The sequence below is a fragment of the Amphiprion ocellaris genome, chromosome 10 (genome assembly GCF_022539595.1).
Source record: "Amphiprion ocellaris isolate individual 3 ecotype Okinawa chromosome 10, ASM2253959v1, whole genome shotgun sequence".
Taxonomy (NCBI): Eukaryota; Metazoa; Chordata; class Actinopteri; family Pomacentridae; genus Amphiprion; species Amphiprion ocellaris.
This window is the reverse complement of record NC_072775.1, coordinates 9,960,206-9,976,648: the sequence shown is the minus strand read 5'-3', so window position 1 is coordinate 9,976,648 and position 16,443 is coordinate 9,960,206. Positions and strand designations below refer to the sequence as shown.

The 16,443-nt window shown below is 40.3% G+C and overlaps 1 protein-coding gene across 3 annotated transcripts in view; it reads left to right on the top strand.

The window, feature by feature from the left end:
• Positions 1–16,443, top strand: part of LOC111587111 (low-density lipoprotein receptor-related protein 8-like) — a 108,765-nt gene that overhangs the window by 68,856 nt on the left and 23,466 nt on the right. For all 3 annotated transcript variants that reach the window (XM_023296940.3, XM_023296944.3, XM_023296931.3), the window contains exons 5-8: positions 7,219–7,608; positions 9,753–9,875; positions 11,897–12,019; positions 15,910–16,029. In XM_023296940.3, the coding sequence (XP_023152708.1) occupies positions 7,219–7,608; positions 9,753–9,875; positions 11,897–12,019; positions 15,910–16,029 (756 nt within the window). The remainder of the gene's footprint in view (positions 1–7,218; positions 7,609–9,752; positions 9,876–11,896; positions 12,020–15,909; positions 16,030–16,443) is intronic.

Below are 16,443 nucleotides of genomic sequence, written 5' to 3'. Positions count from 1 at the left end.
CCTGCTCACAGTGAGCAACACACTTTGCACTTTCTCTTCTATTTACTCAACTGGGTGTGCAGAATTTGCACACCCAAAACTGACAGAGCTGGAACCTTCTCAGTTAGCTCCAGCGCTCTCTGCTATTAGTGGGAATTTATAGCCGGCTTCAGACTGCAAAAAGTAAATCTTGCAGAGGCATCCTGCTAATTGAGTCATCCACATGCTGAATTATGTATTAAGTAGAATCTAGCCCTCACCAGAGAAAGCTTTCCCTGATCAACATTACATTAAGCAGCGGCTCCAGAGAGGCTTTACAAGAAAGTTGAACTGTGTCCTCAACCCTCAGCGATGTGGAGATTAATGTGCACTTACTCACAGAGCATTTTCTTTTGAGCACATATGTCTACTGGGATCTCCCATGAGGCACAGTCTGGATTTGAGCATTTGCGTGTGTTTGCTGTTGCACTTAATGTCAAGTTAAGTTGACTGTCTGCTGTGTGCATATGATATTTCAGCGAGGGTGTATTTTTGCTTCTATGCTTTATTCATATTTAACTCTGTTGGGTAGTTACCAGGCAAACAATTACGTCCTGCATTCCTCACACCTGTCTCGGTGTCCCTGTGATGAAACTGAACTGGCACATACCAGAGATAAATGTTTAGAAAAGTCCATTTTACAGGTCTAAAGTGCTTTCACTGACAAAAATTTCTCCCTAATTTCATTCTGCTAATCGAACTCCAGACAGGCTTTCAATTCAGCTAAATGGAGGGCTGTTTTGTCTCATCTCAGCTCTCATTCTGTGCCTCCTTTGTCTTCACCTCTTGGCCCTCGGTTAGCTTACCTTTTCAGGCAGTAATGATATCAGGGACTCCTGGTTGTTAGTGTAGATGAGAGAGTTGTCACATCTGTGTTACGACTGTGTTTGCTCTGTAAATTGTGTGGCATCAGTGAAAGGGCAGCCACTTAGCCGTTTCCCCCGGTGAGGTGCTGTGGCCTGTCTGAACCGACCGGCAGTGTGAGTCTGTTTTACCTTCGTAGAGTTGTCTGTGTTGGATGTTGTGTTAGTGTGTGCGTTAGCGTGTGTTTGGATGACCTTGCTGCAGCGGACCTCAGTTGGCTGAGCAGAGCAGACAGGTCTGGACTGTCCCTTAGGTTTAAATTTATGAATAGCTATGAGACTCGCTGAGACGATGTTAAGCTGCACCGACAGCGTCTGACATGCTCAGAGGCATTTGTGCACGGACAAATAAAAAATGTATGTTTTTGTATGCTTATAAACAACCTGGATGTCTTTTTTCCCCCTTTCCCCTCTTTCCCTCTTCCCACACTAAAATAATTTCTCTACCTTTCACACTTGATTGTGTCCTCCTTCATGCATTCAGGCTCTTCACAGAAACACATCCACACAGCCCACACTCATCAGCTGTAATGCTAATGTGAGCAGAGCGACCAGTCATCTCTTGCCTCTGCATCCTAGCCACTGGTTGCCGCGGGCAACAATCTCCCATCATCAAAGCTGCCGCAAAAAGTGGGTTACGCTGCCAGCCTCTGACTACCGCAGCAGGAGGCATAGCCAAGGTTCTGCACTAAAGGAGTTTCAAAAGAAAGGTGTAGCATGGGACAAGTTTTTATTGTTCACACTGTTGTATACTTTCTATGTATTTATGTTAAATGCATTAAAGGTGGAAAACCAAAAATTTTACCTTGATAAGAAAAATGCACATCATTGTAAATAATAAAAGTAAAATTTGAAATAAAATGAAGGAACTGAAAATGCTATTCTGTCAGCAATTTAAGCCCAAATTGCTAATTATAGCAGAGTAAACAACACAGTCAGAAATTTAAACTGTTGACTTGTCTTTACTACATTGTTTGAATGTAATAATGCTGTCAAAAACTTTAAAATGTAGATATTATTAAAAATTATAGCTAGCTATAGGTTCCTCTAACAAAACAACAAATGTCTCTAAAACGGCAATCACTTGGGCTTATTCAGTTATCATCAAAATGACATTTTTTAATATTTCAATTTTAAAAACACAAATCATAATGTCTAAAAACAAATGTTTTGTTTGGATATAATGAAAATTTTTAGAAATGGAATTGAAACTTTTCTTCTGTAATTTGATAAAAGAGGAAAAATCTGTAAAATAATATTAACTATTTGAAAATTTACGGTCAAACATGTTAAATAATGTTCAGTTTTTACAGTGTGTGATTTGCTGTAGCCCCTCTGCGTTCCCAAGACAGCTTAAAATCTACAGATATTTATGGTTTGCAGAGGATAAATATTACTGATTTGAACATCCTCTCACTTGTCATCAAGTTTCTGTGTGAGCCAGATTTTCTTAAACACATTTTTCTTTAGTTTGCAGTGAAATGGCACAACTATGGAATTGGTTGTCAAGACATTTGGTACCTGCAATCATGTCTCTTAGAGCCTAAACTCCAATAAAATTGGAAAAAAATTCCAGTTCAGTTCATCTTTGTCTTAAGACCAAATACGCCGAGCACTGAAGACATTCCACTCAGCTGTACTGTGTGTTTAGTGCTTATTGGCAAATACTACCCTGCAATCAAACCACTTAAAGATGGTGAATGCAGTAAATATTAACATCATCCTGCTGACTGCTGATGTAAGCGTTTACTTTAGAGGACATTTTACCTGCTGCAGCTGCTCTGTGTGGCTTCATTTTAATGATGAAGGCTTAATTTAAAAAGCTTGTTCATTTCTTACACCAAATACCCTCCTACATGCAAAAATAATTTCCCCGCCTTTGTTCGAGCAGCTGTTCCAAGTTGTGTAAATAAATAGATAATAAATATGACTAAACAACCCACAGGGTGAAATTCTGGGTCCCTCCGTGACTTATTTATCACTTCAAACCCACTGAATCGTAAAACATTATCGGCAGCTGGTCTGTGTGCTCAGAGTTGCTCAAAAGTCTTGAAATTCATTTACTCAGTTCTCCCGCTGGAGAACAAAGTCTCTCTGTAATCAGGCCACTCATGTACGTTACTAATGGGCTTCCCCATGTGTAATAATGCATATGTTTATTGATTCTCTTTAATTATTTAGTGCCAAATTAGTATAGAATGTGGGTAGCAGGGACAGTAGTTCAGTACTTCGGAGTCAGATGCAGCTTGTCTAATATTAATGAGTGTAAACCCTTTCGCTGAACTCAATCCACAACACTTGTTTTCATTTCAGCTGCTTTCCCCTTGCCTTTCTGGCAATCACGATGGTACCAGTGAATTAATTAAACACTGATGTTTACACAGGAAAAGTAACGACTGTAACATATGGTGTAATTACACGGGATAGTAAATAGAACATTATCTTGCATCCAGTGTTTACGAGCTAAAGATATGTTCACCCCGTTATCCTTGACACATGGTGCTCATCTTGTTCAACATTTCTCACACTACACTGTAAAAAATAAACCTTTTTCAACATTTTTTTTTAAACACTTTACTGTATTTTTTCCTGTTTTGTTAAATTAGAGATAACTAGTAAAATCACAGAAGAAATGTTGACCGTAAAACAAATAAACCAAAAACAAAACAGGCCAAAAGAGTAAAAATGTTACATAAAAAAATCTGTATTTAATGAATAGAAATTCAATCATTTACGATGTGCAATCAGAATTAACCCAGTTTAGTTGTATCTAAATTAGCAAAAAAAATTTTGTTATTTGTTGTTATTGTGTTTTAACAGAGTTTATTACTGTTTTTACAGTTTTTGAACTTTGGAACATCCCACTTTTTAACTATTTATTACTTTTTTGCCGATTTTTTTTTAACGGCGTACTATATTATATTTGTCTTTTTTTCTGCTATAACCTTGTAAGACCCACATATAGAAAAAAAGACCAAAAAATTATTTAAATAAACCAAAAAAATTAGATAGAAAATAAGGAGAAAAATAGCAAAAAATAAACCAAAAAAATATAAATATAAATAATAATAATATATATAAATGAAAAGAAAATGAGCCAAAAAACCCTACAAAATAAATAATAATAACAATGATAATAATATATAAGGCCAAATAGAACAAACTGAGCAAAAATTATACATAAATTAGAAAGTATTATTTAGAAAAATAAAGCTGATGTATTTCTGCAATAGTGGATTTTACAGGGTTAAACTAAGTTTGATTCTATTTGCCTGTAGTGTTAAGCAGCCCACTGACTATTAATAGGTTAAATAGTAGTTAAATGCTGATTCTTTTGATATCTATTCCATTACATTCCAACCGGTTCGTTCTGTAGCTATTTAAATTCTGACCCCTGCTCTGATCTAAGTATCGTTAGTAGTTAGAAGTGATGTCTAAGGGTGATACTGGGTTGCTGCTGTGGGTCAGTGGCGATATGCTGCAGCTTCATGATTTGCTGATTATGTGTAAAATGTTGCAAAACAGCAATCTTCTCCTGTAACCGTCCATTGTAACGGCCAAAGGCAGCGGTGTTGAAGCCCAACTCCCTGTGGTTCGTGTAAATATCAAATTCTTCTTCTCCCCATGCCGGCCTCTGTGCAGCTCCGGGCTCACAGCGGGAAGCCCAGCTCTCCTCACAGGCTTTCAGCTAGACATGACTAGGTAGAGAAAAAGCTGGAACAGGAAGGGGCAGAGAGAAAAGGGCTCTATAAAAGCCTTGATGTTAGCTTTGTAAAAAAGAGAGGCACAGAACAAACTATTATTTCCTGCACAGAAACAGTTTTATTTGTGGAACAATAAAAAAGTAATTTCGAGGTATAAGGTAAAAATTTGGTCGAGACCAGGCTGACTTTTTGAGTAACTTACAACAAAGCATGATGCCATAGCAACGGGCAATTTAAATCTGCAGTTACTGCACTTTGTTTATTGTGGTATTTGATAAAACAGTCACAACTAGACTTAACGAAAATTTGTTTGCCTGTTAATTCTAACACTATTCCAGTAATTTAAACTGTGAAGCTCCAGCACCTTAGAAAATTTGTCATATCATTTATGCATGAATATAATAGTTGCTTATATTTTACCAGCACCAGTTTAACCAGCCCTGCTAACACCTAACTAGTCCAGTAGAGCAGAGGAGCAAAACTCCAGTCTAAGCCTCTCTTAAATCACATATTTAAGGATGTATTTAATGTGACACTGATGGTCTTTTTATGCCTTAAAATGCATTTAACTTAGCATTTTGCAGATCAAAACAAGACAGGTGACAAATTAACGACAACAAAAATAAATGAACCCTATAATGAGTGGATCTGGTGGTTCTGTTATGCTCTGGGTGGCCTTTTGCTGACATGGTTAGGATGCAGCTGTCCATTTAGAGAATAGAGTCCCTGAAAATCAATACAAAGTTGTCCTGTTTGATGAATGCAAAAAGGCCAAAAAAATAAGAAAAAAAATAAAAGAGTGTTGGTTTTCCCTCCAGTAGAGTTCCAGAGATTTGGAGAATCAATGAAGATAGGAGCTGTTTCTGGTTTTTCCTTTAATTTGTCATAGGTCCGTTTCTGTTATACAACTAGCATCTTTACACTTCAGAACATTACTTTAGATTCACTCTTCTGCACTATATACAGATCAGCTACATCATTCAGACCTAACATTGTGTAGGTCCCTTTTGTGTCACCAGGACAGCTCTGGCACCAGAACATTAGCAGTGTATCCTTTGGTCTTTTGGGTCCTGTGGGTTGTACGGTGGGACCTCTGTGGATCAGGTGTATTCCAGATCCAAGCAGAATGTATTTGCTCTTTTTCATGTTCCCCGAGCTGTTTGTGAGCAGTTTTTATAGTGTGGTTGGGCACGTTGTCCTGTCTGTGGAGTGCCGTTGCCATGTCGACGTGTGCTTGTTCTGCATCCATGTTGAGATGGGTGTTACATGTCAAAGTAATACACTGTTATATCCACATCATTGCCAGGACCTATGGCTTCCCAGCAGAACAATGTAACTCTCTCCCCTTCTCTGTGGTTTTTCTGTTGTGGCTGATCAGCATTTATAGTTAATATGCACAGTTACAGCTTCCAGACTTTGTTAAGTAGAATAACATATTGTAGAAATGTGACCTTTTGACTTTACGGCAATGAGGGAAATCTCTGGCTCTGTTATTTTGACTTTAACTGACCGTTTTTATAACATCAAACACACATCCTCAAGGCTTTGGAGAAGGTTAGATGAAATGAAGGACTTTCTTCTACAGCAGTCTGACAATGATCAACTACTAAGCATTTCTAATTGGATCACATGGTAGTCTAGTCATGTTTGTTATATTAATCACTATGACTGGTCAGAATGTGTTGGTATTCGTGTTTTATGAATGTATAACAATAAGACATCCTGTGAATACATAATTTCTTCAAAATCTGGTGTAGTGTTTCTTTTTAAAAGACAGATCTGTTGCATTCTCTTTGTTGCTGACAGGCAACAGAAGGAAGAGGCACCGAGCAGACAAGAAAAAGCACACACACCAGGAAGAGAAAGATGTTTTGAAACAGTACCATGATAGAGATCCATCACACAGAGCTGAGGGATGGCAAAGGGAACTCTATTATCTTTGGCTCTGTAGGAGAGGAGGCCTCTCATCATCTTCTCTTGAGATAACCAAGTCTCCAGCTCTCCTTTTGTCTCAGTTACCACTATTGACTTCTAGCCTATCTGAGAAACTCTATTTCTGTCTCTGAGCTCGTCTGTTTGAAATGAATTTGAGCAAATAAGCCTCTGTTTTTTCTTCCCTTCATCTACCTACTGCTGTAGTCAGTCCTGAAACTTTTATTCTGTTCACTGTGAGCAAAAACGGAACCTCTGATGTACAATTTTCTGTTTTTTAAATTGTTAAATTCAGTTTGGGTTTATTTTGAGGGGTAACAATACAGCTGCTCACTTTAAAGCAAAGTCTAATGTAAACATAAATGTTTGTTAGATGTCATTTTTCAGCAGTTTTTTAAAACTTAATAATATATGTACATACATTTGTGAACAAACATTTACATACACTTACAAAGACCATGTATATCATGTCAGTAATGTGTTTCCAATGATTCCCGTGTGTCTCAAGTTTCTATGATGGAAGTGTTGAAGCACGTGTGTCTTTGTCACAAAAAATAATCTTGCATTTCGGTTCGGCCAATGGTGATGTACAACATGCTAGACTGAGTTTCCTGCTTTATTGTGGCGAAGGCAGATCAAGCAGTCCCCGCTTTGCCCTTGAAACTTATGTCTGACTTTCGTTCTCTCTGCTTGTCCTCTAGATGCCAAAGCCTGCCCCAGTGGAGAGTTCATGTGTGCCAACCGCAAGTGCTTAGCCACCGTCTACGTGTGTGACGGCGATGATGACTGTGGAGACGGCAGTGATGAGCTCAAATGTTCGTCCCCTCTCACCTGTGGACCGAACCACCTCCGCTGCAACACCTCCGAGTGTGTGCCGCTCATGTGGAGCTGCGACGGAGACCCCGACTGCTCCGACAGTTCGGATGAGGGGCCTGAACGCTGTGGCGGCGATGGGGTCCCGTACCTGCTTAACCGCCGAGCCAACTGCACCGCGGGGGAGTTTCGCTGTGCCAACGGGGAGTGTGTGCGGCTGACGTGGAAGTGCGATGGAGATCCGGACTGCAAGGACAAGTCTGATGAGTCTGATTGCCGTGAGTTTCTTTTTCTGCCTCTATTCATTGCATCTCTTTGTCTGTCTTCCCATTATATACTGTACTCCTCCGTGCAGTTTTTTTCTCATTATAATGCTGGAAGAGCTTATATATGTTCTCTGTTTTTTATAACTATTTCTATTCAGAAGACTGTCCTCTCAGCTTATATGATTATAACAGAATGATGCCCTGTCTGAAAGACCTTCTGCACAGATGGATTGTGTAACAAAGAGTTTTCATACAATAGAATATTCTAAATAATATGTAACCATGGTCGATGAGTTTATAGTGTTCCAGTTTCATGCAACATGTTGAAGGGTTGGATGAAGTATTTATCCATGGTCAGTGTTTTACCTGCAGTGATTGGTGGTGGAGATGCAGGCTTGAGCACCTGCACAGACTCTACAGAATGTGCAGCTGTAGATGGGGGCATTAGATGAACATATTTTAGTTACCTAAAACAGGCCCAGCTAAAACTATTACTATGGCTACTATTCACTGTGTCTGGTGCACATTCACGCTTGTGCACGGGAGACAGTACACCAGCAGGACAGTAAATCTGAAAAGCTAAATATCAACAGCCTTTCCCCAGAATCACAGACTCCTCCTCATGGAACTGTGGTTACATTTAAATTTCTCTTTCCTTGCAGCTGCCTGTTTAAGTTTCATGCTTTTTCACTCCCAGAGGTCATGTTATGTTTGCACTGGGGTTGAATTTATATTCTTTGAGTCTGCAGCACCATGAATATTTCAATCAGCGGGGTGTAATTTTCCACTTTCTAGTACACCTGTTGTGTAGCTTCAGACAAATCAACATATTCATAAGTAATTACACTCGAGGCCAGATTAAGTTTGCATTATTGTAGCACAGATAGTATGTTAAGGTATCTGTTTTGGAACTGAAAATCTCAACAAATATTTCCTTCTGAGGTGTTACTTTGTCATTTAGCACATTTCCTCTCTAGTGGGAGTTGGAGTAGTGTGTTTTTTTCTTTCTTCTAAATATGTCGGGTAAAAAATGTGTTTCTCCAGATAAACACCGCGTGGAGATGGGGCCTTGTGATAAAACAGGTTTTCCCATCAGCTGGTCATGGATGGGGGAGCCCTGAAGCTCCTGCCTCACTAAAACAGAGTGTGAAGCCCAGATAGTCCCACTATTCATTATCGAGATGTACGCTGCACACATCAAACACACCTCTCGCAGTGTGTGGTGTCATATAAGCAGCACTTACAAGAGATTGATGTTTTGTTAGTCAGCTGGATCCCTGCGTTAAGGTGGAGGGCTACAGGCAGTTAAGGGCACAACCTCATCTTTGTCCACAAGTTACCGTGCTTCTTATTTCTCCTCTACCTCCAATACCTTTGTTAAATGTCTATATGAGGATTGCTTTGCCATAAAAATTGAATTTTCTGCCGAGTCTTCAGCTGAAGATGAATGCTGCTGCTGTTTTTCTTTAATAGGTTTTAGTCTGCTTTTTGCTGTCTCTTCTTGTGAATATACAACCTGTGCATGTGTTTGTATGCAGCTTATTGGCCAATCAGATCTCTAGATTGATCTCCAAGATATACAGAAACACCATATAGAGAATAGATGTATGTGAATGCATGTGTCCAGGCTACAGTCTCCATTACATTCCCTCTGTCACGCTCATCTTGTGATAACACTAAATCATGTCCCCCTCAGTCATATATATTGCTTTTTAGTGTGGTTTAGAGGGGAGTTATATGAGCATTCTGGGCGCTGTTGATGAAAAGCTTGTCTGTGCCTGGGATATTAATGAAATTTGCTGTGACTTCGCACAGCCTCCATCTTTGTGTTACTATATTGAAAGTCATTCATCACACACCCTCAGGTTGACTGTCTCTGTCCTCAGCAGCACCTAACACAGACCGGGAATTAATACAAGTGCAGCATGGGTTATTGCTCGGCATTTCTTTTGGATTTCATGCATGTTTCTACAAACAGTTCTTCAAAGGAATTTTCGTGGGCATTTCCTGCCGTTATCGGAGAGTGAAAAATGGATGGGTTAAAATGTAACGAAAGGTCCTGGCTTGTATTTTGACCCTAGGTTGTTGTGTTTCTCTTGAAGCGATTAAAAGGGATTTACAAGTCAAATTTTGTTGCGTATGTGTTGCTCCTACAGCTCTGTTGACTTGCCGTCCTGATGAGTTCCAGTGCGGGGACGGTTCCTGCATCCACGGCACCAAGCAGTGCAACAAGATCCGCGACTGTCCGGACCACAGCGATGAATCCGGCTGCGTCAACGGTGCGTCTGCATGTCTGGCTGCCACAATCTGTCCTCTTGTCCGTCTCTTCACCAGTTCTTCTTTTGCAATGCGTCTGCCAAGGAGTTTGCAGTATCCAGTGAGGACATTTTAACTGCAGGAGCTGTGATATTTGTCTAGTATTGTTGTATTTATTGTACAAATGCATCCAATTTAAGCTAAAAGTAGTATTGTTGGTATTACGGTACAAGCTACAACACACTCCATGTTTGCTTCTACTACCATAAATGCTTTTCGGCTTGGAGTTGGAGTTTAAATGAACAATAACACCAGATTGGAAGTGAAAACCGATGGATAGCAAGCATTACACCTTAGAGCTGCATTCCCCAAGCAGTTTGTGGACGTCGCTTTTTGCTCCTGTCACATTTCCTCACTATGGGCTCATTTTTCACTACAATAAAAGGTCCTGCACCCCCTGTGGTACCACCACAATCATGACTAGACATAGAGAGAACTCAGAAATGTCTTATTTTGTGCAGTACCATACATCTTAAAAAAAACAACTATATTTATTCATAAAAAATAAATACTAGAAACTTTAAGTTGTTTTCTTTCTGAGTGGTCTAGAGGGTATAAGTCATTTTAATTTGGGTATGTCACATTAGGCTTTTTTTTTCTCCAAAATAAATGGGGAGTGGATTAAGTTAATGTCATTATTTCATTGGTTTTGCCCTTTTAAATGTTTAAGATGCCACACAATGCGCCTGTATGTGCATGTCTTACAGTTTTAGAAGTTTTAAGGAAACCTCAGAGTAACTTTCCTCCTCCAGAAGATGGATGTAAGAGCAGCCTTGTAATATAAATGCCGCCCATACATCACTCTGACTGGAATATAAAGACCAACACAGAGAAGGGAAATATGAGGAGCACATATTATTGAGTGGGGAGGGGGCTTACAGATTTCATTCCTGTGCTACTCGCCGACACCTGTGGGTGCTGATGATATCGAAAAATGCTGTTTATTCTAATACAGCAGCAAACAGTCCTTAAGCCGGAGTGCAACTGGTATATCATTGACAGCACAGAGGAAGTGACTTGTGCCTTTTAAATAAGAAGTCAAGTCGAAAATATAATCGCACCGCAATCTGACTTCACATGGTGCACAGTGAGAATGTTTTCCGCATGGCAGCATGGCCACCTTGCTGAGGAGGTGAAAGTGTGCAGCCTGTCGCCTGCAGCTCTTTGTCTAACAGCTCACTGCTCCATTACCCCCTTCAATATTTAAAGCTCAGCCTTTGTCAAGAAATGCAGAAAATGGCTGTTGTCTTGTTTTGATGAATGATCGTGGCTCGTGACAAAGAATTTAATATTAATACAGCAGTGATACGGCATAAACAGAGCCCTGAGGCTGATATCAATTACCTAAAATAATGCTGGATTACAGGCTGCATAGTTTCCTTTGAATTGCTTAAAACGGCAATTTGAATCCACTCAGTGAAAATTACCATGCAGAGGTAATTCCAGAAACTAGAAACATTGACTTTCTCGTGCTGGATTTGCTCTCCATTAAAAAACAAAAAAACAAAACAAAAAAACCCCAGAAAGATTATTCTTTAAAGAAACTTATGTGGGATTTCTATAGACATAAACTGTTGTAGAATGATTGTTATGTATGAAATGTTATGTTGTGTAGATCCAGTCCAGTGCTTTTTGTGTAATGCAGTTTCATTACTTCTTCCTCATCTGGCTGTGATGCATAATTTACCAGCAGAGTGAAAAATTATTTTCCAGGAAATTGAGTCCTGGCACTGTGAAACTGGACTGAAATTAAAGTTCGGATTTCATTACATTAGGCTTTTAATGTGGGGCGATATGAATATCTGAGCGGGGAGTCGCCTGTTTCATGCGAGCCTTCAGTCAGTTTGGTAAACCACTGGAGATATTCAATTTGACTGCACACACTTGTTGATGCATGAGGTTGGGAATCAGTTTGCAGTAGCTTATGCAAACAGATGAAAGTGATAGTGTCTGTGCTGATCCGTCTTCTGCTTCCCTGCTGCAGCCACCAAATGTGAAGGACCCCTGAAGTTTCTGTGCAAGAACGGAGAGTGTATTGACAGCTCCAAGGTGTGCGACTCTGTCAAAGACTGCAAGGACCGATCAGATGAGCCCAAGAAAGAGTGCGGTAAGATGACTCATTCTGCACAGCATCTTCTGTCACCTGTTAGGAAAAAGCTCTTTCACCCACGGCGGAGAAAAGCTTATGTATTGCACTTCGGTCTGCTTATAGGTAAAAGCTTTTTTCTTCATTTTGCAGTTGTTTGAAATGTGGCAAAGCTCAGTTGTGAAATCCCACATCTGTCATCTGTCCCCGTGCAGCAAGAGGACCTTTACATATCTATTGTTAATGGATTCAAGCAGTTTAATGCAGCAGCGTAATCATGTTTGCCATAACAAAATGCGACTACCTCCCTCCCATTACATTGCATTTCAAAGGATTGCGGAGGCACGGTTAAATTAGCAGCAGCCTCCGTTGATCAGAACAAGCCTGCGTGTACTAATTATCATCAAACAGGAGGAAAAAGTCTTCTTACTGCTCTCTGGTAATCTCACCGCTCTCTATCTCTCTTGCTGTCTCCACTCGTGCATTAAATGGGTGTGTGAGATTAAAAAGACAAAAGCCAGTGTTTCTTTATTGGGTTGAAGTTGGAGAGAAAATGAGAAGCACTCTCTAGGAGCAACATTTCCTGAGCAAACTTGAAATTCAGAGGGGAAAGTGACAGCTGGCAGAGTAGACTGACCTCAGAAATTATGCCAAACAGGTATTCCAGAGTGATTCTCCCTCCGTTTTCCCCTCCCTCTCTCCTTCAACTCAGGTCTTGTTCTCAGCTCATTAATAGCGTGTCCACACATACCTCACTCATCGCTCTGCTCCCTCAACCGTTCACTCCCAAGATGTTTCCCCCGAACAAAAAAAAAAAAAACACACACACACAGCAACACTCCCTCCTGCTCTGAAACACACTTATACGGCGTGATTGCATTTGCCGCATCAGCCTTACATCAGGGAGAACGAAGACGACGCTTTTCCTCTCCGCGCTCAAGCAAATGTTTTTCCTTTCTCATTAGAAATAATGACTTATTACGACAGTGCTGACCCGTTACTCACCTCAACGTTCATTTCTTAGCGTCGCACTCATTCAGACAAATGGCTGAAAATATGTTACCATGGTGAGAGAGACGGAGGCTGGAGGAGTGCAGCGGAGACGTCACGTTTGTTTTCCGGTGGTAAAAAGAGGAAGTGACCTCTAAATGGCCGCTGTCCTTGGAAGCTGTTTGGAAAAGCTGTTCACACGGAGAGGCCTCTCCTGGGGCGTCTTTGTTACTCGGCCTGGTCCCCCTCTCAAAGAAACGGGGAATGAGCGAGACCTGAAATACAGCTGCATCTCGGGTCTTTTTCCTCCCTCTGCAAGTTCATTCTGAAGTGGCAGAAAGAGAGTAATTGGAGTGACTGTGAGCGGCAGATTGCTGTCACCCATCCAGCTGAATTAGACATGGGAATTTAATGCTGGCTGTTGCAGAGCCCAAAGTCTGCTGGCACTCGCACAAAGCAGAGATGAAAAACTTCCCCGCAAAATTTACTTCCAGTCTTTGGAGATTTAACTTCATCCCTTTCTGTTTTTGTTGCAATAAAGAATATTGACCTGGAGCTGTGCTAAAATCCGTCTCAGTGCTGCACAGATGTGTGAAGCTGGATCCCTGCAGTCCGTGTGTTGCTAACTCTGCATTGTGTCAGATAGTCGACTAGAACTACGCTTCCCAATACTTTCTTTAAGCAGTATTATTGTAAATCAGGGAGAGTTGGTGTGCCGGCTCCTCGCTTTGATTTTCTGGCCAGCGAGTTCTGCATTTTGTGTCACTCTTACTGCTGTTTTCACGTCATTTTTAACAGTTTCAGCAGCTGTTTTCATCAAAAACAGTAATGAAAGAGTAGAGCAGGGGTGTCTAACATGCGGAGCGCGGGCCAAAAACGACTTTGTAAAGTGTAAAAATTACAGAGACGACATTAACTGCAAATTGTAAATTTGTAAAACTATAAATTTAAGACCTGCGACAGACTGGTGACCTGTCCAGGGTGTCCCCTGCCTTCGCCTGAGTCAGCTGGGATAGGCTCGTTTTGTGTATCATTTTTGTCGTTTTGTGGGTTTTTTTGCCTCGCTTGCATTTGTCTATTTTTTTTAATTTAGTTTCTCACTTGTCAGTTCTTGTCTTGTTTGTCATTTATGTAATTCTTTCTCATTTTTGTCGTTTGTTCATTTTTTTTGTCACTAACTTTTTTGTCAAATTTTTTCCCTTTTTTGTCTAGTGTAGTTTATGTAATTTTTTGTCATTTTGTTTCTCATTTTTGTAATTTTTTTTCTTGTTTTTGTAGGTTTTTCTTGGCTTTTTTGTCTGACTTTTGTCATTTTGATCATAAAGTAAAATATTATATCATTCAGTTCCAGATACCTGTGACTAAGTGTTTTGTGCCTTTATAGATACACTGTGATCTATAAGTTGTAACGTGTAAATGATAAACTGAACATAATATTGTTGAAACTGAATGTATTTTGCTTAAGAAACTTCAGGTTGTTCATAAGGTTTTGTAAAAAGATAATTCCTTAAATGTAGACTTTTTCAGAACATAGTTTTTGCCCTAAAATAAAGGAAAACTTTGGAGTTGTCATTATTTTAAGGTTATTATGCTCTGATTTATTTTGTTTTTTAGATCAAATTGGGCTGAATGTGGAACCTGAACTAAAATGACACCCCTGGAGTAGAGAATCAGAAATCAGGACTCGCTGATGGATATATGTGAAGCTAAAGAGAGCAGATCAAAAGCAGAGCAAGAAGAAGAGTTTAGCTGGTCAGAAACATGATTCTAAATAACCAATGTCAAAGTTCTAAGTACACAGATGTTTGCTTTCTGTGGTTGATGATATAAACTTCACTGATTATTAAAAAATGTGTAACACTACACTGGGTAGCTTACTGTTGACATAGTTAAACTGTCTCATATTGAAGAGTGCAGTTTCTCATGCAGTTTAATATTTTTTCCCTTATCACCTATTCCCAGTTGTCCGTTGTGCAGCCTTCCTTCATTGTTTGTGTAAAAAGCAAAGCCTGCATGCAGCTGAATTAAAGATTTTTCTCCACTGATCTTAGCTTTCACTCGGTTATCTTGCCCTTTATGATTCATTGAGACAACAAGCTCCTTTTTTCAAACTAAATGTGGACAGAAAAGTGTGTTAAAACCTTGACAAATAATTCATGCATGTTCCTAACAAATGCCATTGTTGCAACAGCGAAACGGCGCAAAAGCTGCCGCTGTGTGCACCAGATCACGATGCTAGTTTACCCCCAGCTATGCTGAAAAAGGAGGAAATTGAAAAACTGAGCCGGCAATTTCAGCAACTATCTTTTTTTACTATCAAGTAACACATTCTGTAAAGGCAAATTATGCTGCACAATCAAATCCAACTACCTCTTCCTTCTTGATTGTGTGTCATCCTTGTGCCAGCTGCTTTGACCTAGTTTTCAAAGAGAGTGTGTTGTGGTTTTCTTTTTCAAGCTTCTGTCATTTTTAGGTTCACTCTGCCTCGATTCAAGCCTGTTTAATTTCCATGTTCTCCCTCCCTCCTTATGGAGCATCTCAGAATCCCAGTTCACAGCATCAATCCCTCCACACACATATTTCATATCCCCACAGATGGACCTGATTCTCAGGTTATGAGCTTTACAGTGTGTCTCTTTGATTCCATTCTCTACTTTGGAGAACATCTGATAAGGATTCAGAAAAGGATGGGAAAAAGCAGAGAATAAAATTCAGATTAAGAAGATGATTTTCTCCACCTTTGTGCCGCACGTGTTTATACTGCAAAATATCACAAGCCATTTGGTTAGAGGGTAAAAGCAGAGCCGAGCAGAAAAGGTCCTTCTCTAAGTCAGATGTTGACCCACTGGGTGACCATAACATCCCCGTCGCTTCTATGAGTGGCTGCCTTTGACCGCTGGGTTCTTGTGTTTGTTTTCCAGGGCTGAATGAGTGTATGATCAATAATGGCGGCTGCTCCCACGTCTGCATGGACCGACCGATCGGCTTCGAGTGCCAGTGCCCCACCGGTTACCAGCTGCTGGACAAAAAGACTTGTGGAGGTAAATAAAGAAACATTTCACATAGAAAGATGCTTGGAGAAGCAGACTGGCTGATGGGTCTAAATCTGATGTGTTGCTTTGGGAAGCTCTCTAGCTCTGTCTAGCTTTGTGCCACTCCCAGAGGGAAGCTAGTGCCATCATGCTGCTCTCACACATGCACATGCCTACAGTGTGTCCTTCACACCCTTCCCCATCATTTTTACACCAACACTTCCTCATCACACCCGAGGAAAAAGCAGGTCAGGAAAAGTCGACAGGGACGCACCCCGTCTCCCTGTGGACTTGATGTTTCTCCATCTCTTGCAGTCAAAAACGTGCTTTTCCACTCTCCCATTCCGGCTGTCATTTCTCTGAAAAGTGTTGCTACATTTGCATTTTAGGAATTTAGTCTCCAGTCTTATCTGTCACAGCTCA